At 36.2% G+C, this 24,858-nt stretch overlaps 1 protein-coding gene across 7 annotated transcripts in view; it reads right to left on the bottom strand.

The window, feature by feature from the left end:
- Positions 1–263: 263 nt before the first annotated feature.
- Positions 264–24,858, bottom strand: part of LOC109061264 (FERM and PDZ domain-containing protein 2-like) — a 32,971-nt gene continuing 8,376 nt past the window's right edge. For 5 of the 7 annotated variants that reach the window (XM_042769122.1, XM_042769124.1, XM_042769120.1 and 2 more), the window contains 35 exons: positions 24,691–24,829; positions 24,456–24,608; positions 24,100–24,285; positions 23,800–23,959; positions 23,361–23,604; positions 23,171–23,271; positions 22,230–22,307; positions 22,041–22,148; positions 21,841–21,957; positions 21,406–21,605; positions 21,209–21,307; positions 21,031–21,124; positions 19,773–19,858; positions 18,882–19,071; positions 17,613–17,815; positions 17,183–17,278; positions 16,653–17,101; positions 15,675–15,990; positions 15,196–15,366; positions 14,891–15,065; positions 14,537–14,747; positions 14,404–14,441; positions 13,499–13,582; positions 12,870–12,934; positions 12,073–12,234; positions 11,819–11,993; positions 10,601–10,686; positions 10,199–10,272; positions 9,526–9,677; positions 9,234–9,379; positions 8,918–9,008; positions 5,470–5,804; positions 4,758–4,973; positions 4,523–4,585; positions 264–1,570 (listed from right to left, as the gene is read on the bottom strand). In XM_042769122.1, coding sequence (XP_042625056.1) covers positions 1,475–1,570; positions 4,523–4,585; positions 4,758–4,973; positions 5,470–5,804; positions 8,918–9,008; positions 9,234–9,379; positions 9,526–9,677; positions 10,199–10,272; positions 10,601–10,686; positions 11,819–11,993; positions 12,073–12,234; positions 12,870–12,934; positions 13,499–13,582; positions 14,404–14,441; positions 14,537–14,747; positions 14,891–15,065; positions 15,196–15,366; positions 15,675–15,990; positions 16,653–17,101; positions 17,183–17,278; positions 17,613–17,815; positions 18,882–19,071; positions 19,773–19,858; positions 21,031–21,124; positions 21,209–21,307; positions 21,406–21,605; positions 21,841–21,957; positions 22,041–22,148; positions 22,230–22,307; positions 23,171–23,271; positions 23,361–23,604; positions 23,800–23,959; positions 24,100–24,285; positions 24,456–24,608; positions 24,691–24,829 — 5,359 coding nt within the window. In that variant the 3' untranslated portion in view covers positions 264–1,474. Of the gene's footprint in view, positions 1,571–1,876; positions 1,940–4,522; positions 4,586–4,757; positions 4,974–5,469; positions 5,805–8,917; positions 9,009–9,233; positions 9,380–9,525; positions 9,779–10,198; positions 10,273–10,600; positions 10,687–11,818; positions 11,994–12,072; positions 12,235–12,869; positions 12,935–13,498; positions 13,583–14,403; positions 14,442–14,536; positions 14,748–14,890; positions 15,066–15,195; positions 15,367–15,674; positions 15,991–16,652; positions 17,102–17,182; positions 17,279–17,612; positions 17,816–18,881; positions 19,072–19,772; positions 19,859–21,030; positions 21,125–21,208; positions 21,308–21,405; positions 21,606–21,840; positions 21,958–22,040; positions 22,149–22,229; positions 22,308–23,170; positions 23,272–23,360; positions 23,605–23,799; positions 23,960–24,099; positions 24,286–24,455; positions 24,609–24,690; positions 24,830–24,858 lie in introns of those variants that run through there. The other 2 variants (XM_042769121.1, XM_042769126.1) reach the window with 2 other exon arrangements.

Raw genomic sequence — 24,858 nt, 5'->3', positions numbered from 1 at the left:
AGTAGGTTTAGGTATGGACCTTCATGCTATTTTCTAAAAGTTTATATGAAACTGCACATAATAGTCACGTTTTCTAATGAGATTGAGATGGTCATGTTGTCTGTTTCTATCTGCTGATTAAATGGCAGTGTTGCAGTGCCATTGAAAGTAATGCATGGTCCACTGCAGTGCAAGAGTATTTTGGTATGGTATTTTGTCAGCGAAAAACATGGTTCTCAGTTTCTAACCTGAATATGATAAATGACATTATGAAACACATGAAATACAATTATATAGTGTTTTTATTTGTAAAAATGGGTACAGGAAGCGTAATATATTTCTGATACATCTCATAACTACAGCTTATAACTGAGCTTTCCATCAAAATACAAGGTTAATAATTTATAGTGTAATACAGCAATGTAATAGTTTGATCATCTTTTCACACAGCCTGTGGAAAATGAATGCAAATAAATAGATCAAATTGGACAATTTACCCATTTTAAATGTGCTCTGATAGTCTATAATAAACTTAGATTTTAAGACATTAGTGTGCTGCAAATTTTTGTGCTGTTGCTTTGCATCAAGCTAAACAGTAAAAAAAAAGTACTACAGTTTCACAGAATATTGGTCCATTAGAATTTCCAACCCATTCACACAATTGTTGCTTACTATTGTGAGACCGATGTGTTAAGATGGTTAACTGCAAGCGTTCTTTCTCCATTACATGTGTAAGCAGATACTTGCTCTACTGTCCAAAGTCAAATCCTGGTTTCTAAGTGATTACGCCTGCTGGCAGACCCTTATAGGCTATGCATTCAGATAAGAAGGCTGTGGTTTGTAATCTCTTAGCATCAGTCCTATTTCTTTGGGTTAATTCCTCCTGCTCTGACCTAATGTCAACTAAGAGGTAAAACAGCTTGTTTTAATCAAGGAGAGTGCAGATAAAGAAAGATGAGTGGTAAACTCCCCACATAGAGAAATTAAAAGGCACTTTGCTAAAAGTATCTGTCTAGCAGCTGGTTCTTCTGAGAGTGTAAAAAGCATTTTAAACGAAGATGGCCTCTCTACTAAAATCAGATGCTGCAATACTGTCAAAATCAAACCAGTGCAATACTATAAGAAAATCACATAATTGGACATACTTCTGTTCAAAATATGAAAAATAAGTTAAATTAATTTTTAATTAATAATTAATGTGCATAACTTTTGTTTTAAAATAAAAAACATTTTCAAGGCAAAATGACTAAGAGTCTAGAAAGGCTATGAAATCAGTGTTTTTAAGCCAAAATGGTACAAAATATATACCAAATCACACAAGGACATTGCACAGATAATGAACATATCTACCATATTTCCTATGATATATTCGATTAATAATAGAAGTGGTCGTACTATATTAGACACACAATCAACACATCACCATGTCTGCCACTCAAAAACACATACAGTATATTGTTGCCTTTCTGAGGAAACACTTGTTTTAAGGATTTGTTCATGAAGAGGTTTCAGTTTGCCAGTGGTGATCATGAAGAAGTGAGATACTTTGTAACACTTCCAGCCAGACTTTGTAACAAAAGAGGTACTGTTCCTGAAATCAGAGAGAAGAATGGCAAAACCTGTCCAGAGGATTTATTCGACTATACTGTATATTCAGAAGAAGGATAATGCAGAAATAATAAATACACAATCATAGTGGATAAGTATTATATTCTTCCCAAACATATTTTGATGTAAATGAAAAGGTTAAATAAATGAAACCTATCTAAGAACAACTTATGATTGGCAGGTTTATTGTTCATGGGCTGGGAAATTATGTGGCCTAGTGAATTTCCCATCATTGATTTATATATTCATCTGAAAGAAGTATTTCTACTGAATGTCCTGATATACTCACCTTGGTCTGAATCATGCCATGCCGCTGGAGTCTCATCTCCTTTACTATGCCACTCACGTTAATCTATGGCAGCAACAGAAGTACATACATTCAGCTGCTCATACTAAATGTTACGCTGTGTATTTAAAGAGAATTCTGTCACTTCTTATATTTAAATGAACAAAAATTTTCACTTTTGGGTGAACTATTGCTTTAATCTTGGTGTTAATGCTATACTTGTTCAAAATACTCACACTTAAGTCTTTCTCAATGAGACTGAGGATGACGTCAGTGCAGATGAGGACTCCAGCTCGGCCAATGCCTGCACTGCAGTGGACTATGATTGGCCCTTTAGCGTGAACAGCCCTCATGTAACGTATGAAGCGCACTAGCTGCTCGGAGGAGTGTGGTGTCCCATGGTCAGGCCATGTGGTGAACTTTAGATGCTTCACAAAATGAACGTCTCCACTCTGGAAGGTACACAGTTCAATAATGAGTATTGAATACAATGTTGTATAAAAAAACCAGTAAGTGAGATTTTGGAGGTTTGGAATTTAGAATATAAACTGCAAAAACAAACTGATGTTAAATCAGTATTTTTGTCTTGTTTCCATATCTAAACATTATTAAAATGTTCAAAAAAATGAAATAAAACTAAATTTAAAATACATTTAAATAAATTTAAGATTTTCAAAGAATATATATATGCTGTGTCATCATGACGGCACCCATTCACTACAGAGGATCCATTGGTGAGCAGGTGATGTCATGCTAAATTTCTCAAAATCTGTTCCAATGAAGAAACTTATCTACATCTTGGATGGCCCAATTTTATTTTATTTTTTTGAGTGAACTATTCTTTTAGGAATGTTGAAAACATAGCATGATTGTGATGTTTAAATGGTGGCTTTTACGCTGAACTGTTTATAATAAGAAAACTTCCATCAGTTACACACTCCTAACCTCTTTTTCCACCATCTTGATGACCTTAATGTGGAAATAGCCAAGCATCTGGTAGTTATCCAGGTGGAGCTGGTAACGGCTGGGTTCTTTGGGAACATCGAGCTTCTCGGGCCAGTACTTGTGGCATTTTACCCGGCCACGTTCCACCTCCTGAGTCATCATGGCGATAACATCAGACTTGTTCTCCCACACCATCTGCCAGAAGTTATCCTGAGTGCCAGGCAAAGGGCCCTGAGCGGAGATGTAGAAGAGCTCCTTTGTGCCCACCTTCATACGAATGTAGCTGGCATTTATGTAGCCCTCATTCTCTCCAACAGGAACACGCGTCTTATCATCTGAGTGTTCAAACAGTTGAGATAAACAGGGATTGTAGATTGTGATCAATTACTCGTACACAGTTTGAAAAACTGAGTAATTGCTTCTGCTGTAATGATAAATGTGTTCTTCAGCCAAGTACATCTCAGCTTAAACAAGCATGCATGTTATTTGGCCATAATATAAGATAAGAAAACAACAGTTAAACACTCTCTGACGGCTTGATTCCCACAGGGCAACCTAACCATCTAGTGCTCTTTATGAAAACCAGAAGGTATACAGTTTTTCTCCTTTCAGATTCATTTTTAAATCCATGCATAAGCAAACAAACAAAACTCCTGTGTATTTACTATCTAATGTATGTTTCCCAAACCACAAACAAATGTTTTATTTGAAACGCATGTAGGAGATTTATACGAGGCTTCAGCATTCCTGTAATGAGATAATTGCTGTTGTTGGCTTCGGCAGAAAACAGTGTTATTAATCTGCAAACCAAGAATGCAGCGTTGTTGGTTTCCCCAAAGAGGAGGAACAAATTATACAGAGGTACAACAAATAGCTCCAAATAAACAAAACTAGCTCTCAAGGTCATGATGTTGTTAAGCCTAAAGGAGTGAACACAGGGGAGCAGAGTGAGAAGAATACTTTAGTGTATTCTTATGGTGGCATGTTGGTTCATGTAGCCCACCGAGACTTGAGACTTTACCTGGCATTTTTAAAATAGCAACATTTATCAATATGATATCACTCTTTTTTTTAAACAAAAAACTATATTGGTTGATTTTGTTTATTTCAGTTAAAATAACATTATTACTTTAATACTTTATATAGATTAAATATATATTAAACTTAGAAAAGCAGACAACCACTAAAAAAGATTTAAATTACATAAAAATGCTGTTCTTTTTAACTTTTTATTCATCAAAGATACCCAGAATAAAATAAAAAAAAAAAATAATAATCACTGTTTCCACAAAACTATTAAGCAGCACATTGGTTTTGAACATTGATAGTTATAAGAAATGTTTCTTGACCACCAATACAGCATATTAGTATGATTTCTGAAGGATCATGTGACAATGAAGATTAAAGCAATTTGCTGGCTTGAAAAGCCCAGAGGATTTATAACGACTATACTGGTATATTCAGAAGAAGGATAATGCAGAAATAATAAATACACAATCATAGTGGATAAGTATTATATTCTTCCCAAACATATTTTGATGTAAATGAAAAGGTTAAATAAATGAAACCTATCTAAGAGCAACTTATGATTGGCAGGTTTATTGTTCATGGGCTGGGAAATTATGTGGCCTAGTGAATTTCCCATCATTGATTTATATATTCATCTGAAAGAAGTATTTCTACTGAATGTCCTGATATACTCACCTTGGTCTGAATCATGCCATGCCGCTGGAGTCTCATCTCCTTTACTATGCCACTCACGTTAATCTATGGCAGCAACAGAAAGTACATACATTCAGCTGCTCATACTAAATGTTACGCTGTGTATTTAAAGAGAATTCTGTCACTTCTTATATTTAAATGAACAAAAATTTTCACTTTTGGGTGAACTATTGCTTTAATCTTGGTGTTAATGCTATACTTGTTTCAAAATACTCACACTTAAGTCTTTCTCAATGAGACTGAGGATGACGTCAGTGCAGATGAGGACTCCAGCTCGGCCAATGCCTGCACTGCAGTGGACTATGATTGGCCCTTTAGCGTGAACAGCCCTCATGTAACGAATGAAGCGCACTAGCTGCTCGGAGGAGTGTGGTGTCCCATGGTCAGGCCATGTGGTGAACTTTAGATGCTTCACAAAATGAACGTCTCCACTCTGGAAAGGTACACAGTTCAATAATGAGTATTGAATACAATGTTGTATAAAAAAACCAGTAAGTGAGATTTTGGAGGTTTGGAATTTAGAATATAAACTGCAAAAACAAACTTATTGTTAAATCAGTATTTTTGTCTTGTTTCCATATCTAAACATTATTAAAATGTTCAAAAAAATGAAATAAAAACTAAATTTAAAATACATTTAAATAAATTTAAGATTTTCAAAGAATATATATATGCTGTGTCATCATGACGGCACCCATTCACTACAGAGGATCCATTGGTGAGCAGGTGATGTCATGCTAAATTTCTCAAAATCTGTTCCAATGAAGAAACTTATCTACATCTTGGATGGCCCATTTTATTTTATTTTTTGAGTGAACTATTCTTTTAGGAATGTTGAAAACATAGCATGATTGTAATGTTTAAAATGGTGGCTTTTACGCTGAACTGTTTATAATAAGAAAAACTTCCATCAGTTACACACTCCTAACCTCTTTTTCCACCATCTTGATGACCTTAATGTGGAAATAGCCAAGCATCTGGTAGTTATCCAGGTGGAGCTGGTAATGGCTGGTTTCTTTGGGAACATCGAGCTTCTCGGGCCAGTACTTGTGGCATTTTACCCGGCCACGTTCCACCTCCTGAGTCATCATGGCGATAACATCAGACTTGTTCTCCCACACCATCTGCCAGAAGTTATCCTGAGTGCCAGGCAAAGGGCCCTGAGCGGAGATGTAGAAGAGCTCCTTTGTGCCCACCTTCATACGAATGTAGCTGGCATTGATGTAGCCCTCATTCTCTCCAACAGGAACACGCGTCTTATCATCTGAGTGTTCAAACAGTTGAGATAAACAGGGATTGTAGATTGTGATCAATTAATCGTACACAGTTTGAAAAACTGAGTAATTGCTTCTGCTGTAATGATAAATGTGTTCTTCAGCCAAGTACATCTCAGCTTAAACAAGCATGCATTGTTATTTGGCCATAATATAAGATAAGAAAACAACAGTTAAACACTCTCTGACGGCTTGATTCCCACAGGGCAACCTAACCATCGAGTGCTCTTTATGAAAACCAGAAGGTATAGTTTTTCTCCTTTCAGATTCATTTTTAAATCCATGCATAAGCAAACAAACAAAACTCCTGTGTATTTACTATCTAATGTATGTTTCCCAAACCACAAACAAATGTTTTATTTGAAACGCATGTAGGAGATTTATACGAGGCTTCAGCATTCCTGTAATGAGATAATTGCTGTTGTTGGCTTCGGCAGAAAACAGTGTTATTAATCTGCAAACCAAGAATGCAGCGTTGTTGGTTTCCCCAAAGAGGAGGAACAAATTATACAGAGGTACAACAAATAGCTCCAAATAAACAAAACTAGCTCTCAAGGTCATGATGTTGTTAAGCCTAAAGGATGGTGAACACAGGGGAGCAGAGTGAGAAGAATACTTTAGTGTATTCTTATGGTGGCATGTTGGTTCATGTAGCCCACCGAGACTTGAGACTTTACCTGGCATTTTTAAAATAGCAACATTTATCAATATGATATCACTCTTTTTTTTAAACAAAAAACTATATTGGTTGATTTTTGTTTATTTCAGTTAAAATAACATTATTACTTTAATACTTTATATAGATTAAATATATATTAAACTTAGAAAAGCAGACAACCACTAAAAAAGATTTAAATTACATATAAATGCTGTTCTTTTTAACTTTTTATTCATCAAAGATACCCAGAATAAAATAAAATAAATAATAATAATCACTGTTTCCACAAAACTATTAAGCAGTACATTGGTTTTGAACATTGATAGTTATAAGAAATGTTTCTTGACCACCAATACAGCATATTAGTATGATTTCTGAAGGATCATGTGACAATGAAGATTAAAGCAATTGCTGCTGAAAAGCCAGCTTTGCCATCACAGGAATAAATTACATCTTAAAAATATATTAGAATAGAAATCAATTATTTTAAATTGTATTTACATAATATATAAATGAAATATATTAAATACAAAAAACTTTTGAACAATAGTGTAAAGGTGTACAAATAATATTTTATGTTTTTTTATTATATATTATAGTTTATTTTAATAATATAATATAATATAATATATAATATAATATAATATAATATAATAATACTTCTTAAACATCCTATTTCCATATTTGACCTACATGTACTATGAGTTCATCAGTTAGGCTCTGGTGAGTTTTAAATATTTAAATAACTGTGCTCATATTTTGTGTGTTACCATATTTGACCTAAATGTACTACGATTATATAAAAAAAAAAAAAAAAAAAAAAAAAAAAAAATAATAATAATAATAATAATAATAATAATATATATAATTTATATATTTTTTTTTTTTTTTTTTTTTTTTATTTTTTTTTTTTTTTTCTCCATAGGTCCTATTTGTTAATAGCTTGTTTTGTCCAGTTACGCAAGAATCAGTAAGCGATTAATAGTGAGAGTGCTGAAGGGAATGCTGTTGTAAAACTTTAAAGGGGGCTTCTTGCGAAAACATGTTCAACAGCTCGGAAGAGGAAAAGGGCTGAAAAATGAAACTGAGAGGGAAGGAGATAAACAAGGGGGGCATATGTTTGAGGAAGCGTATGTCACTAGGAGTAGGTAAATTCGTGCAGAGCGGCCTCCACAATGGGTGGCATCAGGCTTCCTGGAGAAGGTTGCGGCCCTTGAACTCCCTCCAGCAATAACAGTGGTTAAGTCTCAGGGGCCTCACACTTTTCAAACCCGGGCGCTTTATTCGGGGGAACAGAAGCCCAGAGAGCTGCCATGATAATAAACAAACACTCCAGGCCAGGCTAGGGCAAGTCTGCCTCCTGCCAGCACATGAAACGCCGTATTGTGCCCATTCTGTACAGAGACCCCCCTCTCTTCAATACAACTGCAGCCCACTCTCTGCATACTTGTTCTGACCCCACACATGAATGGATGTTTCCCATTAACAGAGAAAGCAGATCTATGAGTCACACTTCTCCTGTTTGAATTTACATTCAGCATTTTTGTTTTGTTTTAAACTGAGGGCAAACAATACCTCATGTAGCCTCTGACCTGCTTACACTTCACACCAGCAAAAACTGAATCAATACTAACAGGATAACCGTGGCTATAGTGTGAAAATGGCACCACATGGGTGAGGAGGCCCGGAAAACCGCAAAGAGGCGACGGATAGAGTGTGAAATACAGAGTCAAATAGATGCCTACAAGAGCAATGTAATCTTATACCCTTCACTGGTAGGAGATCTGGGAATAAACAACCATTTCACTTGGTTGCATTTCACTTAATTACCATGTCATGTGTTCCACTGTTTACAGGTAAATGTATACAGGAGTCATTCCTCTCCTCACATTCACTGTTCTCTAAAACTGAACAAATGTTCTTTGCTCTGTAATATCAGTGCGAATTTACAGTATATTTTTGTCAATTAAAGTAATTTTTAGTAGCAGCTGAAAAAGTTATTACAAATCATCTAATTGAAATAAATAATAATATATTAATATATTGTAATAAAAATATTAATATAATGAAAATAAAGTTAAACAGTGTGACTCAGATTAATTTAAATCAAATGAATTGAACAAGTACTATTATAAAACTGCATACTCTGTCTTCACAGTGAACAATGCATGACAATATATTTATTTTATTTACAGTGATCTTACTATCAAAAATGACTACAGTGATTTTACTGTAAAAATTTGCATACAGTTTTTTTATTTTCTAAGAAATTAGAGTTTCCTGGCAGTATACAGTGTGTGGTCCATGTGGTTGCAAAATGGTGAGAAAAGGTACACCCAAAAATCTATTTTATGAGAACTGAGGCTTACAAACTGTAAAACGGCAATAAAAATTCTAACAAAAGGTGGGTTTGTGGTGGATTATGGGAGAAGCAGAGGAACTTACAGGGCAGGATATCCCTGTATCTGTTCTTATCCCGGTTTTCAGGTGCTTTTCCGACCAGGCAGCTGTCTGAGGGTTTCAGATGCTCTAAAGCCTATTAAAAAGAGAGCCACACATGTTCTCTCTTCAACACATTTGAGTAACCATTCTTTAAATAAAATACTTCAATGTGTATTGTAGACACTATTTTAGTATTAAAGAGAAACTACAGATTTATATAAAAAATATTACAAGAAAATAAATGTGGTGGATGTGTCTGCTTGTATCAATAAGAAATAAAATATAGCTGTTTGTATTGAAGTCAAAAAAAGTTACTTACCATAAACTCTTTGATCAGATCTTGCTTTTCTAACTGTTCAAGGGCCTGGATGAGGGCTTTGACCCTGGAGCCAGAATACTGCCCATTCTTACATGGGGATATCACTGCAAGCCTAGCAAGCTCCTCTTCTGACACAATTGGTTGACCTTAATGTAATAAAGTTTTTTTCAGTTGATTTCAGGATCTACACAAGTCACCGATCTCTAGAATTCATTACTTTAGAATTACTGTGGAATTACATTACTTAGATGGTGAAAAATGTGAGACATGAAAATTATGTAGTCTCATTTACCTGTTTGAGTAACTGTCTCGGGAAGCGATGGCTGAGAACCATTGTCGTCATCATCATCACCCTCCTCATCTTCATCACTGCTCCAGCCGTCTGAATGGCTATGCTCTGTTTTCATGGCAGATTTTTCTGGATGCTCCTTCTGGGGGTCTGTCCTGAAGGGGGTACGGGGCAGGAATGAGCAGAGACCTTGACCACATTGCTACGTTCCGGGGCCTGTTATCATGCAAGGCTGATTTTCCTGCGATTTTTCCACCTAAAATGTAAAAAAGCTGCTAATTGCAAGTGCTACGTACTATAACAAGTGTGGCTTGTAGGCCAGCCTAACTAGAAGCCAAAGCTGTGATTATTGGGCCTGTATTTCATTAATGACTCTTTAGTGCCTCCCTGTGGCGATTCCTTTTGAGAGCTATGTTAAAAAATAAAAACAAAAACCAAACGGCAGTGAAATTCAGCCCTTATGACCTGGTTTATGTTCAGTGACAACAAGCAGATTCATGGATAAATAAGACATATTGTAGTTTTAGTTCATTCAGAACAAACTTTCAGGTCTCATACTGTACAATACACTTGCAGCACTCTTGATGCCAAATGTAATATTGCAGCAGCATCAAAAAAAAAAAAAAAGTAAAAAAAACCTTAGAGAAAAAAAAAAAGGGAATTCAGTGACACTCACCTTTCCTGTAGCATGTCTGTAACTCCCAGAGATGGACAACACCTCTGACAGTTAGGTGTACAGTTACAACTTTCCTACAGGCAAGAGATAGACAGAAAAAGGAGAAAGAGAAAGAAAGAGGAGACAGGTGATGAGTTAACTCTGCTCAAGACACCCTTACTGTTATCTAAGTTTCAGCGGTTTCCTCTGAGAGAAATTGGAGGCGGTGCTAATTAATTTTATGGTGACCCTTTCTAGGTGCTGAAACTGGTCACTTATTAGATTAGCTTTTTGTCTACTAATCTGCTCTAGGAAGGGCTTTCAGTTCACTCGAGAAAGTCATCATCTCAGTATTGTAATTTACAAGTTCAATCTAAATGATAGTGTAAAAAAAAAATAATAATAATAATTTTTTTTTTATACCTGCTCACATTCCCCTCCAAGACCAGGACATTCTGAGGTCTGGAAAGACACACGATCTGCATGTGTTTCCATTTGTGATGTAATATCTGTAAATGAAGAAGACAATTAAAATAATAGAACTAATATCTATAATAACTAGTTTCTAACAAGTGTCAGTACTAGTGTATGAACAATTTAGCTTTTTAAGGTTGTGTGTTCGCAAATATGTCTAGGAAATGGTGACCATTATAATTAGATGTCAAAATTGTCATTTTAAATGTGATGCAAAATAAAAATATTAATAATAATAATTATAATAATAAAACAAAACAAAACAAAACAAACAAAACAAAACAAAACAAAACAAAACAAAACAAAACAAAACAGAATGAATACCATGATGGAGTAATTAATTAATTGAAGTAATCAAATGAAATGCATAGATCAAAACATTTAAAAAATAATTAATCATAATTAATCACACTAAATATGTTAAATTGACATCCTGCAATATACATAATATAATAACAAATTATGTTTACAAAAATATTGTGAAGTTTTATTACAATTTAAAAGTAATTTTTTCTATTTTAAATTATTTTACAATACATTTTATTCCTGTCATGGCAAAGCTGAATTTTCAGCAGCCATTAATCTGTGTCACATGATCCTTCAGAAATCATTCTAATATGCTTATTTGGTGTCAAGAAACATTTCTTTTATTTAGATTTTTTTATAAATTATATTTTATTAATATATCATAATTGAATAATCGATTGATACTTTTATTTCTGGATTCTTTGATGAATAGAAAGTTAAAAAGAACAGCATTTATTTGAAATAGTAAAGACAGCTATAATGTTACAGAAGAATTCTGTTACTTTTGATCAATTTAATGCACCCTTGCAAAATAAACAATAATTTCGCTCAAAAAAAAAAAAAAAAAAAAAAATCATACAGACCACAAACTTTTGAACAGAAGTTAATATTTTAAATAATTTGTACTAGTTAAAATTGCCAAAAAAAATGAATGGATAAAAAAGAGATCAAAACAAAAAGCTTTATCCACTTGTGATAACTATTTGACCTACATATTCATCCATCAATCCATAACCTTAATTAATTTATAAATTTTTTTGAATGATATACGTTGAGTGATAAATGATGCTGCCACTCTGACATGAGTGATAATGCAGAGGGAGCCACAGAGCAGGGCATACGGGAATCAGGCTTGCTGACCTGCAGAATTTGATGTGATCAATTCCTGAGAGGCCTCAGCAGGGGAGCTGGAACCAGAGCAGGCTGACATGGGCAGGATGTCCCTACATACCGTCAGCTGAACCGTGCCCTCTGCCTTCCGCAAAACATCCACAACTTTACTGTGGCTCAGTCCTGATACAATGATGCCATTCACCTGCACAACATACACAGATCTGGTACACCTCTATATGGTTTATCACTGAAAAATCACTGAGTGAATGATTTGCACATACCTCCAAAAGAATGTCACCTACACGGAGACGACCGTCCTGCTCGGCCACACCCCCACAACAAATATCCTTCACTCTAAGTGTGCTTCCATTGAACCCGCCCACCAGAGCAAAGCCTAGCCCACCTTTCTCAGGCTTGGTGAACTCCACCTGGAGGATACAGCTCTACAGAAAAGAAAGGAACAGGAACATTTAGGCAACATAAACTCTGAGGCCTTGCTAACACTTCACACAAATACAACTTGGTTTTCAAATCCAATCATAAGGACAGACTGTTCACACTGTAATTTTTCAAGTGATAAAATCAGATCAATTTGCTCAGATCAGATGGGTCAATAAGACTGTTTTGAAAGGCTGTTTGTAAGATTGTTTTTAAAAGAAGTCTTACCAAGATTGCATAAATTGTGAAATATTATTGCACATTTTAAATTTTTTACACATAAGGGATATATGCATTTAACACATTCAAGTATATACTGTGTTCAGAACTGCTAACTTATTTACTATGTTGTGGACGGTAAATGAATGAATGTTACCAATCATTAAATGAAGAAAGACAGAGTGGAAATGAGTACATTTTGACACAGGGCCAGACATGCAAGTCCTTTCAGAACAAGCATCTGCTCCCATTTTGAAGGAAGGGTTTAATTGATTGCTGTTTGAATAGTGTAATATTAATGAATTAAGAATCTGATGCTGATGATTACAAAGGTATTTAGAGGTGAATGACATAGATTACAAAGCAAGAGTCATGTTACAGCCTATGTCATCAGCCTAAAACAAGGCCGAGGGACAATTACCTCCTGCTCTGATGCAACAGACAGCCTTTTCCTGAACTGCATGGCACTGTCAGCGACAGGTTTAACTGTAATAGAAATTAGAGAAAGATTTGACAACAAAAACTATAGAAATTTTAGATGCATTTCTTTAAGCAAGACCATTTACACACCGAATTGTTCATCAAACTCATTCAACAAATGTCAAAGTTGCAAAGTTAATCAAAAATTAAGATAAAAATCAATCCAAGCATCACATAAAATCTTATTCTTCCTGCTAAATGAGAAACAAGTTCACAGAAATTTAAAACATTTCCCAAACTCACGAATGTCTCCCTCCTCTGCTGCCATTTTGGGGGAGATGTGTTGATGACCTGCTCTGTGCTACTGTAGGTAAACTATGCTTGCCTTTTCAAGCTCTTTCGGACCTCCTGGCTAGAGGTCTCCTAGCAACCGAGATGCCCACTAGATTAGCTGGCCTTTATTCGTCAGACACAACGAAAGCGCACTTTGATCGACCAGAGGAGGCCATGTCCCTTGCTAATAATTAATCCTGCACCCGCTGCCCTCTGAGCAGGACATGCCATGTCTGTCAGCACAGATCTAATGCCACAACTCCCAGACAACAGAGACACAGGAAACCAAAGGTTTACCATTGGCAGGAGCTGCCTCCATGTCGGGGGACACAGGCTCTTCAAGGCGAGGAAAGACTTTTTTCTCCTTCCATTCAAACATACCTGAAGAGGAGAAATAGAAGGAATAAACAGATGTTTTTGGTTTTAAATATGTTACTCCATAAATCAAAATTTGCTTCATTTTACATGTGTATGAATATATGACATTTCTGACATTTTCTGTATGGCATGAATTTTATTATTATTATTATTTATGCTCAGGCTCATTTAATAACATAACTAGTTCTGCACCACCACCACCATCAACAACCTAGCATCATGGCAACAGGTTTCGCACAGGCAAGCACCAGTAAAAAAAAATTTAATTATATTTGTGTATGAATTGCTTTTGATTTAATAAATACTTTTTGTATAAATTCCACTGTACATATAAATATGGACAGAGTAAAAAATTCAAAGGTAGTAATTGAAATCTAAATAATCAAATATTATTCAGGACTGACACAGTGGGTAATGCTGTCTAATAAAAGTTGACACTCTGCTTAAAATGACGCGATGTCTAGTGAAGCGTGAAAGCCTAGGCTGCTCTGGAAAAGCACTGGAGCAGCTCTCTGCCTCTTTTCTGTCACTTCAGACTAGACTGAAACACGTCGACCACCACTGCCCTCTGCAGCCCAGCTGGAAACTAAACACGCCCAGAGCAAGAAAAAAAACCTCCCACTGACAGCCGGAGCAGTTACCTGGCCCATGGGAAGGTTAAAGTCTCTATGTAACTCCATATAATCCCAAGACTCAATAATAGCAACAAACACACTCTCAAAGCAAACAAATAAACATTAAACATAATTGCAACTTCTTATTCTGTACAGATTATGATTAAACCAATTATTGCTGTAATTCAAGTAGATTCAGCTCAAACCTACCATTCCATTTATCTACTGGTATCACTGGTTGATCATCTCTGAAACAAAGAAAAAACATTTAATAAAAAGTTACAAAGGAAAAACTGATACTTTATGTAAGTAACATTTTAACTTAATTATACTCCAATCCCACCTCATGGCTTTTAATCTGACTTTGCGCGGGGCACTCTCACACACTTTCACAGCATCCTCAAGCATCATTCCCAGGGTGCACTTCCCACATATATAAATAATCTTGTCATTGGGCTGGATGCTGCCCTCTTCACTAGCAGGGGAGTTTGGCACCACCTCCTGGACATAAATTCCCTGCCACTTGCTGCCAATACCCCCTGTTAGCTTGATACCTGCATAGACAAATACAAAAGGATCATTTTGAATTGAATACAAACTTACAAACCTTAAAATGTTTTTGTTGTTGTTGCTTAAAAATTCTCATAAAGTGATACAATGTTACCCTGGTTTGTACTACTATAAAGCATTTCCTCACCCAGTTGTCCGGATGGAGTTTTGGGAATGACAATGTCCTGGAGGGTGTCAGGAGGCGGTGGAGGGAGGAGATTTTGCACAGCTCTGCCAAGCACCATGTGCAGTCTTTTAGAGGAGGACCTGAGGATGCTAATAGCCACATCATCTGACACACTGGTCACATCGTGACCGTTTACCTGAAAAATATAAGGAGATAAAGCCAATTCTAATCACTTACAATCAAATCAATTCTTATGAAATCTTTAGAGAGGGACGGTCATTACTGCATAAATGTGATTGTGTTTATAATGGTGGGAAAAGCTGTACCATGACAAGCCTGTCTCCTGCCCTCAGTCTGCCATCTGCTTTGGCCGGATTATCCAGGACCTCCTGGACATAAAAGCAGTTGTCCAGTTTGCTCCTGGTTATTGTGAAACCGAAACTGCCACACCATGATTTGGTCAATGAGACAGTCAGTTCAAACTCCTTCAATATGTCCTAAAAGTAGAAGAAAAGAGATGGTTAACAACATGGGTATGCTAGTTCACCAGCTAGACCAGCATTAAATAATAATAATAATAAACTTTAGCACTCTATTTTTAAAATAGAGTGCTAAAGTTTATTATTAGGCGGTTTAACAGAAAACAGAAAAACAAGTTACAATGCATGCATAAACAAATTAAATCAAGTAAAGACCATCCTAAAAATATGTTTTAGGTAGTGAATTTTAAAGTTGGAGCATTAACCAGCATTGAAATTTATGTTAAGGGCTTGTATATCTAAAGGCAAATGCAATCAGACTTTACCCTTCTGGGATCTTCCTCATCCTCCTCTTCTTCATCATCGTCCCAGCCGCTGTTGTTGTTGGCTGAAGGGGTGGTGAACTGGGCATGAGGTTTTGTTGGGGATGAGGCTTGAGTTGCTTGTTGGTAGGATGGAGGTGTGCTTAGCAGTGATGGAGAATGGGCCAGTGGAGGGGGCAGTTCATTGGAGACAGCAATGCTGCTGCTTGGAGGAGAGGGTGCTGTGGTGGTGATGGTCAAGTATTCCTCATCAGCTATGACAGTCAGTCCATTAGCTGTGAAACTTGTGATGCTCTCTTCCACGCCTTCAGTTGTGTGACTGTGATAAAGACATATTTTAGTCTTTCAAGATCATTGTCTTGTATGAATAAACATCCCCAGTTTTTGTTGTAACTATAAACCACAAGTGATGTAATTTTGTTGATCATTTCTCATTTATTTATTTATTTATTATTTATTTATTTGGCTTTGTACTGGGTAGCCCAAACTACAGTGAAATCTCATTGGTTCAAAAGTCTATTCCACATAGCTGCATATTAAACATTAAATATGAACTGTCTGTGTTACATTGTGCAGCATTTTTGTGTTCAGTGTAGACAGAAAAATTGAATTTACCGGAAACATATCATTTGCCATCTGGTTATGTCACAATGTTGGTTTTAATAAATGGTTAGTTTTTGGGTCAAGGAGGACGTTCTGAATTTACATTACCATTCAAAAGTTTGGGGTCAGTAAGATTATTTTTTTATTTTTGAAGTTAAAACTTTTATTCAACAAGGATGCATGAAATTGACCAAAAGTGACAAAAAAAGACATTTATAATGTTAATGTCCAATTTTTTTTAAATGGTATTGTATCTTAAACCTTCTCAAAACCAAAACGAAAATTTGATTCTGCATTAAATGGCACATTTACATTTAATGTTAGGATCATATTGATCATTTTATAGAACATATCACATAGAAATAAACAGGCCTTTACCTGGTATAATCTGAGACAGTTTGGTTGGTTGAGATGGTATCATGTTCTTGCTGATGGGCTGTAATTGCTGTTTCAGGTTCTGCAGGAGTTGGTGCTGTGTTGGCTGCTGTCACTTTTACAGTGCTTGGTGTTGGAGGAGGAGTTGGGGGTGGAGCTTTGTTATCATGCCCCTCCCCTATTATGGCATGAGGTTTTGGTTCTCCAGCTTCACCTGAGGATGGACGTGGAGGTAGGGGTGGAGGGGATGATATAGTCATATCCACCAGCTCAGTATCTTGTTTCTGTTGTGTCAAGAGGATCTCCTGGGTTTTCTCTTGGGAAACTTCTTTCTTTAGACCCATCTCTATCACCCGCTTCTTGAGGAGTTCACTAAAGTCTGGGGTGACAGTCCTCACCTGCAGGTCTAGAGATCTGGCTCTCAGTGCACGGGCTGAAAGTGTGTCAGGACCCTGTCAAAAAGAGATGCGAGTTTGAGAAATAACATGTCAAATTTAGAGTCGTTGCCAACCATGTAGCAAAAAGGATGTTACCAGAGAGGTCTCGATATCTGCATGTTCATCCCGTGAGGGTCTGCAGATTGACAGCCTGATCTCAGATGGAAATTTTTGGAAGAGATGCAGAACTTCCTGTGGTAATTGAATGACATATACTACTGTTAAAAAGTCTGGAGTCTGTAATTTTTTTTTCTATGTTTTTGAAAGCCTCTAATGCTCACCATGGCTGAATTTATTTGATCAAAAATAAAGTTAAAACAGTAATATGTAAATTATGACTTATTAAAGTATACAAATACATTAACAGGTCTGTAAATATATTACATTTACAGAATTGTTAATGTACAAATAAATATTTGTATACAAATACAAACAGATTCTCAGTTCTTCTTTAAGTTAATTGTCTCTCACTCTGCATTGATGTATCCGATCTTGGAATACTGAATTTAAATAATACATCTTTTACCTCATAGGAGAGGCCTCTGACAGGTTCTCCATTGACAGCCAGGATTATGTCTCCCTCCAGAAGCCCACAATCCCCTGCAGGCTGACCAGAAGGAAGGCTCTTAATATGCACCATGCTGCCCTCATCCGGACCCAGTTCAGATATGATGAAACTGAACCCCAGGCTCCTGAGACTCTTCTGTAGCGTCACCTCCAGGATGTTATCTGCCACAAAGACAGAACCGAACTCTCTTAATTTGTAGTTTATAATCAGTCCAGACTCACACACACTAAAATCAGTTAAAGGACAGTTCATCCAAAAATGAAAAATGAAATAAAAATATTTTACTCACTCTTATGGTGTTCCAAACACATATGACTTATTTTCTTCTGTGGTAATCACATTATACTCTGGTCACTCTTTAATAAAATAAAAGTGAATAAGTACTCCAAAATGACTATTCTGAATTGGATATTTTTAATAAATCAGTCCATCCAGTTCACAAAACCAGTCTGAATGATTTATTTACCAAATAGACTGACCCGGTTATCGTATTTAACTTACATATTTATATACTTTAATAATGTTAACTGCTCATTGCAATTCACTTTTATTTTTATATTTTCAGTTTTCTTTTTAATTTTAGTTGAGGTTTTAGCAATTTTGTCATGTGCTTTTGTCAATTTTAGTATTTTTTGTATTTAAATAATTCTAGTTAGCTTTATTTTTATTTTAGTTTTAGTATTAGCATTTATATTATTTCAGTTACTTACTATGCAAGGCAAAATTTCTCTTTTTTATATTTTAAGTTTATTTAAAATGCATTTATTTAATTTAAATTATCCAAAATTATTTTTAATAGTTTTAGTAAACAATAACAACACTAATCATACGACATCAGAAGATTTGCAATATAGTCAAACGGACTGCTTTTATGATGCTTTTGCAACACTTCACTTTCTGTTTCCCACAGAAGAAAGAAACAAATCATACAGGTTTGGAATGGCGTGAGGTTGAGTAATTGATGATGGATTTAAAATATTTAAAATAAATGAAATTTTGCATCCAAAACTGATTCTAACTGTCAAATCTGATGCAAAACATACGTCAGCGCAAAAATGTAATTATGGTGATGTAATATATACATAAAAAAACAATGTTCCTCCGGATGAGATCTAAATTTGGCTGGGTCTTTGAGTTACATGGGTCTGGCAGCTAGCACAGCGCCGCTGTCAGGTTCAGCTGAAATGTTTTTCAGTGTTTTCTCCCCCTCTCTGATCCCCGTCTCACCATCTGACACAAAGCTGAAGTCCTTGGCCCTGACAGACAAGGGCGTTTCCATGGTCACGTCTCTCCTCAGGGGGGTGGGCGTGCTCTGTGCACTGAAGGGTGAAGGAGATCTCGGTCTCTCCAATGTGGACGAGGCACTGTAAGTGTCCAACACCACTGGAGGCTCTCGTTCCAGAACCAGGCTCACCACCTGAAAATAACACCGTCATTAAAGCAATACGTCTTCTTATATTATCATATCAGCTGCATACCTATAGTGAACATTCTCACGTCATCAAGGTCTGTTACCTAACCAGTGCGTGTGGCTGAAGATCATGTGGCTGGTCAGCTTAAGTGTGATAGTGTGTCAGTATGACGATGCAGGGCTCAGCGTCATACCTCAGAAAATCTTATTAGCCCAGACAAAAATAACGACCGACACATATGCTTTCACAACCGTGTGTCACTTTAGATCTTTCTTTTGTGCTGTTTGAGAACCCGTAAGACACAAGGGTGCTGATGTTGTTCTCTTAAAGTAAATGACATGCTGAAGAGAGGAGCAAAGGTCCTTCAGACATAATGTGACCTTTGGCTCGCCCCTGTGCTACAGTTCACATCTAGAGCAGTTACTTCTCAAAATGTCAGCTAAGATTAAATGAAAGTAACTGCTCTTTAACTGTTCGCAAAAACAAACTTAATGTAAGTGCTCTGCTACTAAAGAAAATGAAAACGACTGCTACTAAAGTATGAAAATATCACTGAAAAATATATATCACTTTAAATATGAAAAAAGGTAACTGTCTTACATATGTAATCAGGAGTGTTAGTGTCATACTATGGGCTCAATCATACGCAATTACATAAACCGTTGTGATTGTACCACTCGGAAGTAAAGCAAACACATGTCAGTACCTCCCCCGTCCTCTTCAGGCACTCTACTGCCTGCCTATGTGTGACGGCACGCAGGTTACAGCCGTCCACCTCCAGCAGCCTGTCACCTGTCACACATACAAGAATTAATTGAGCTGTCAACACCAATCATGCCTCACAACCAGTCAGGATGTTGCATATTCATGCTTATTAGCATGTTAGGGACACATCCGGTCATATTTGTGCATGACAGATATGCATAAGACACAATAGAACACAAACTGGAACAGATACCACTATGTCCAAAAGGGGTTAGTAAGGCTTTTGGTTTTTCAAAGATATTAGTATTTTGTGCAGCAAGGATTTGTCATCAAAAGTGACAGTAAATTTACTCATTTTAAATTTTATATTAATAAATTAGACTGTAACAAAAGATTTCCATTTCTAATAAATGGCATTCTTGAATTTTCCATTCATCAAAAACCTTGAAAAAAAATATACCATGGTTTCCACAAAAACGTTACACAGCTAAACTGTGTTCAGCATTGATAATAAGAAGAAATGTTTTTCCAGCACCAAAACAGCATATTAGAATTATTTCTAAAGGGTCATGTGACACTGAAGACTGAAGCAATGGCTGTTAAAAAAATCAGCTTTGTCGTGATAGGAATAAATTCCATTTTAAACTATATTCAAATAGAAAATAATTATTTTAAATTGTAATAATATTTTACAATATTAGTGTTTTTTTCTGTATTTTTACAGTTACATTAACATTTAAATTTAGTCATTTAGCAGACGCTTTTATCCAAAGCGACTTACAACTGAGGACAATGTAAGCAATCAAAATCAACAAAAGAGCAATGATATGCAAGTGCTAAAACATGTCTCAGTTAGCTTAATGCAGTACACATAGCAAGGTTTTTTAAATCAAAGTAAATAAAAAGAAAACGAAAAAATAAAATAAAATAAAAAGATATAGAATAGAATAAAAAGAATAGCGCAAGCTAGTGATAGAGGCCTTCTTTTGCTTTTGTTAATTATATCATAAATAAAAAAGAAAACAAATAGATAGAATACAAAAAGATTAGAGAAGCTAGTGTTAGTTTCTTTTTTCTTTTTCTTTTTTAAAGAAAACAAGCTGTTAGTAAATAAATAGAGTGCAAGTCTAAAAGGGGCTTTAAGAAGTTTTTTTTAAAGAATAGAATTAGAACTAAAACATTATTCTAGGAAAAGTCTGACTAACAGAACATTTTGAATTGAATATTAGGTTTTATAATTGGTAATGATGGATCCTAACCTATCTGTATTCTTCCATCTTGATCTGCTGCTCCTCCTGGTATCACGCTTTTGATGTAGATTCCTCCATGATGTATATTAGTGTTGATTCCCCCCTAAAAATCATAAAAAAATAGTATCATACTCCATGTTTTAAGATTTGAGAAATTAAATGAACACCACAATGAGTAAAAACTCACAGCAACACTGATTCCCAAGCTGCTGTTGATCTTTCTGAGCTCCATGTAGATTGCGTCACCAGGCTTTGAGCTGAAGCTGGAAGAATTAGACATCCTATCCTGTATAGGATGAATAATAGAACATGATTTTGGTTAGCTTTTGTTCATGTCAGATGTTTTATAATAAACTGAATCGACTGCATCACTGTAAATCATACCTGAACATCCAGAATCCGCACCACAGGTATGTGCAGCCTTTTGCCCATTTTTGGAGTCATGATGTTGGAGAGGGTCTCCTCCAGCTCCTCCATCACAGGCCTGTACTCTGCACTCAGGGTGCTTTGAGAGCCAAAGCCTCTTTCCAGCATCATCCCTAAATTACTTGTAGCCAGTGAGGTCTTACTGTCCCGACGATCCTCTACTCAGGAACAAAAAAATGGAAACAACTTACCTGACAGTGGTTAGTTTTTTTCTTTTAAAGATAAATGTGTAATTACTACTATCACCAAATGTACTATCACCTTAAAATACAGAAATGGCTTGCTGGGATAGGAGAATGTATTTTAATATAAAAATGTCCACACTTCATCTTTAATAGTTTAATTATGAAGACATAAAAATACATAATTAATTGGTACAATATGAAGACATACGTTTGGGTTGGGACACTATGAGCTCTACTTCGTCTGGGCTGCTCTGCAGTATGGCAGCAGCTATATTAAACGTCACCCCCTCTAGACTGATCTTATTCATAGAGATCAGCCGACCACCTAAACACAAACAAAAGAAAATAAAAGACTGTTACTTTTCTCTTTTTTTGGCATAAAAGAGGGAAAATGTTCCGGATATTTACCTGGTCTGATTCTGCCGTCCCTATCAGCTGGTCCGTCGGGAACGATGGATGCAATGAAAATTCCAAGATCTAACTTCCCCGTGTTGTCCTCCCCGACAATTACAAAACCTTCATCAAAAGGGATACATCAGCATTTTGGAGCACGATTACTGCAAATGCTTAATGTTACATAAAATGTTACATACTCACCGAAACCAAGTTTGGGATCCTTCTTTAAAGTAACACAGATGATTTCTCTCTCTGGGGTTGTTCTTGTGGGTGTGTCCACTAAAAAATATTGAAAAAGAAATGGATTAAAAAAAATGACACACAGTGGGTATAGAAAAGAATCAGCCCCCTTTAAAATAATCACTTTTTTTTTACTTTGCACTCTAAAATGAAGATGGACACAGTTTTTGTTTTATCCAGCTGTATTTACTCAGTGCAGCTTATAATATCCAAGTGAAAGATATAAAGAACACCAACATGTCAGAAAAAAATTCACCTTTTGCTTTAAATACAGCCTTTAGTCTTTTGGGATTTGTCTCTACTAACTTTGCACTTCTAGACTTTGCAAAATTTGCCCACTCTTCTTTGCAGAACTGCTCAAGTTCAGTTAAATTTGATGGTGACCATTTGTAGACTGCATTCTTCAAGTCATTCTACAGATTTTCAGTGGGGTTTAAGTCTGGGCTCTGACTAGGCCATGCAAGGACATTCACCTTTTTCTTCTTCAACCACTGTGTGCTCAGTTTTGGTGAGTGCTTTGGGTCAGTCATGGTTAAAGGTAAATCTTGTTCTCATTGACAACTTTCTAGCAGAGGGCAGCAGATTTTCCTCAAGAATTAGATGGTATTTTGCCCCAGCCATTTTTCCTTCTATCCTGACAAGTGCTCCAGTCCCTGCTGCAGAGAAACACCTCATAACAGGATATTAGCACCTGTCCTGATGCAGGGAGGGTCTGTGTTGTACCAAATACCTTCCACTTCTTAATAATAGACTTTGCTGTGCTTCTAGGCATTGATAAAGCCTTTGAAAAAAATTTTGTATCTATCTCCTGACTTGTGCCTGTTCACAACTTAAGAAATATAAGCTAATCGTTAAAAGTCAAAATCAAACTTTGAAATTAAATCCAGAGAGAAACTTTTTACCTCTGATAGACGAGGTGGTGGAATGAACCTCTAAGTCATGCTTTTGCAAAGAGACATTGGACGTGATGCGATAGACTGGAGGACTGAAAGTTTCTGGTGGGCTGCAAGCAAGGAAGATCAACACAGTATGATAAATATTTGGTTTTGTATTTTGATTTAAATGTTGTGCAGAGCAGATTTATTAACAAACCTGTTGCTTTGGCTCTGGTCTTTCAGCTCACTTGGAGTTCTTGGTTCAGGAATGTAATTTACTTCGCTCGGCTGCCGAATCCGGACTCCGATTTTTGCTGACAGGTCATCGCAAGACTTGCTCATGGAGTCATTTGGTAACACATTCAAACCAATATTGTTGAGCACAATCTCAGAGCAAGACAGCCTCTTTATCTGATCTTGTCGAGCACGGCATATTGATGTATATTTTGCCACATTGTCATCTAGGATGAAATATAAGAAAAATAACTAACTAACAGTTGACATAAAAAAACTGTGGCTGATGAAAATAAAAAACTAATAAAAAAGAAATAGCTGATGAAAACGATAAACAAAAAAAATTCTTGAGTCCACTGGAGCACAACACTAATGTATATTCAACTTCAAATGACTGTGTATACAGAAATAATTCTACATACCTGAGGCTAAACAGTAGGTCAGCTGACGAGAGGTCATCTCACTGTGAAACTTGTGCTGGGCTGAGCAGAGGTTCAGAAGGTACTGTGCGATCTTTGAGCTCTCTGTCACAAAGGAGTGCTTCTTCCCACTCGGGCGGCACTCAATGGTAAATTTTCTTCTCTTTGACAGGATTAATGGAAAATGATTAAAATCTCATTATAATGGTGTTTTGAACTTCAAATAGCATGTTTCTGGATTTCACAAAGTAACAAAAAAAAGACCTAAACCGGCAATATAAGCCTCACAAATAATAAACTCACATTTGTTGAGAGACTGTCTATTTCTGTCCAGGGAAATCTGCGGGTTAACACCCGAGAAATGTTTTTGACTTCATAAACCATAATTCCTTTGGCACAAATTCCCAAAACCAGCTCTCCAATAATAGGCTTCCTTTCACGGGCAACTCTGTGGAACAGCACCCCGTACTCTGGCAGCTGCTGTGCAATCTATAAAAGCAAGAAAGACTACTGACAAACTTTGATCAAATAGCCAGATGTTTGAGCAAAACTACTATTATATTGATCTGAGAGCTTATTTATTCTATTGCTTAGTTTTAAAAGCATTACAAGAGTAATTTTAGAAAGAGTGACTCTAACTGAAGGCCAATTGAACAAACCTTTAAGAACTCCATCTCAGCCTCCTCTGGAAGCATGTGGGCATTATTGGCATGTAACCTTGGCAACTCCTCTCTTAAACAGGGCAAGGCCACTTTCTCTATGACTCTCTTAGAGATGTACTGCTCCATTTGGAAATAGTTCTTCCCATAAACCTGAAAAAGTCAGTGTGATATTTCAAAATAGAGTCTAGTTAGATCTGTTGAAAGTTTAAATGTTCATTAATATCTCACTCACTTCAGGCATATAATCTCCAAACTCAGCCTGCAGGGCTAACGCAGCAAGAAACAATGCAGTCTCCTCATTACAGTACACTCTGTCCTCCAGAATGTCCCTCCTCAGCTGGAGATAGTACTGGTGTTGTGTAAGTCTATGCTTAAAAAAAAGAAAAAAAAAGTGAGCATT

Source organism: Cyprinus carpio, chromosome A13, assembly GCF_018340385.1.
Source record: "Cyprinus carpio isolate SPL01 chromosome A13, ASM1834038v1, whole genome shotgun sequence".
NCBI classification, from domain to species: domain Eukaryota; kingdom Metazoa; phylum Chordata; class Actinopteri; order Cypriniformes; family Cyprinidae; genus Cyprinus; species Cyprinus carpio.
This window is presented reverse-complemented; position numbering and strand designations above follow the sequence as displayed.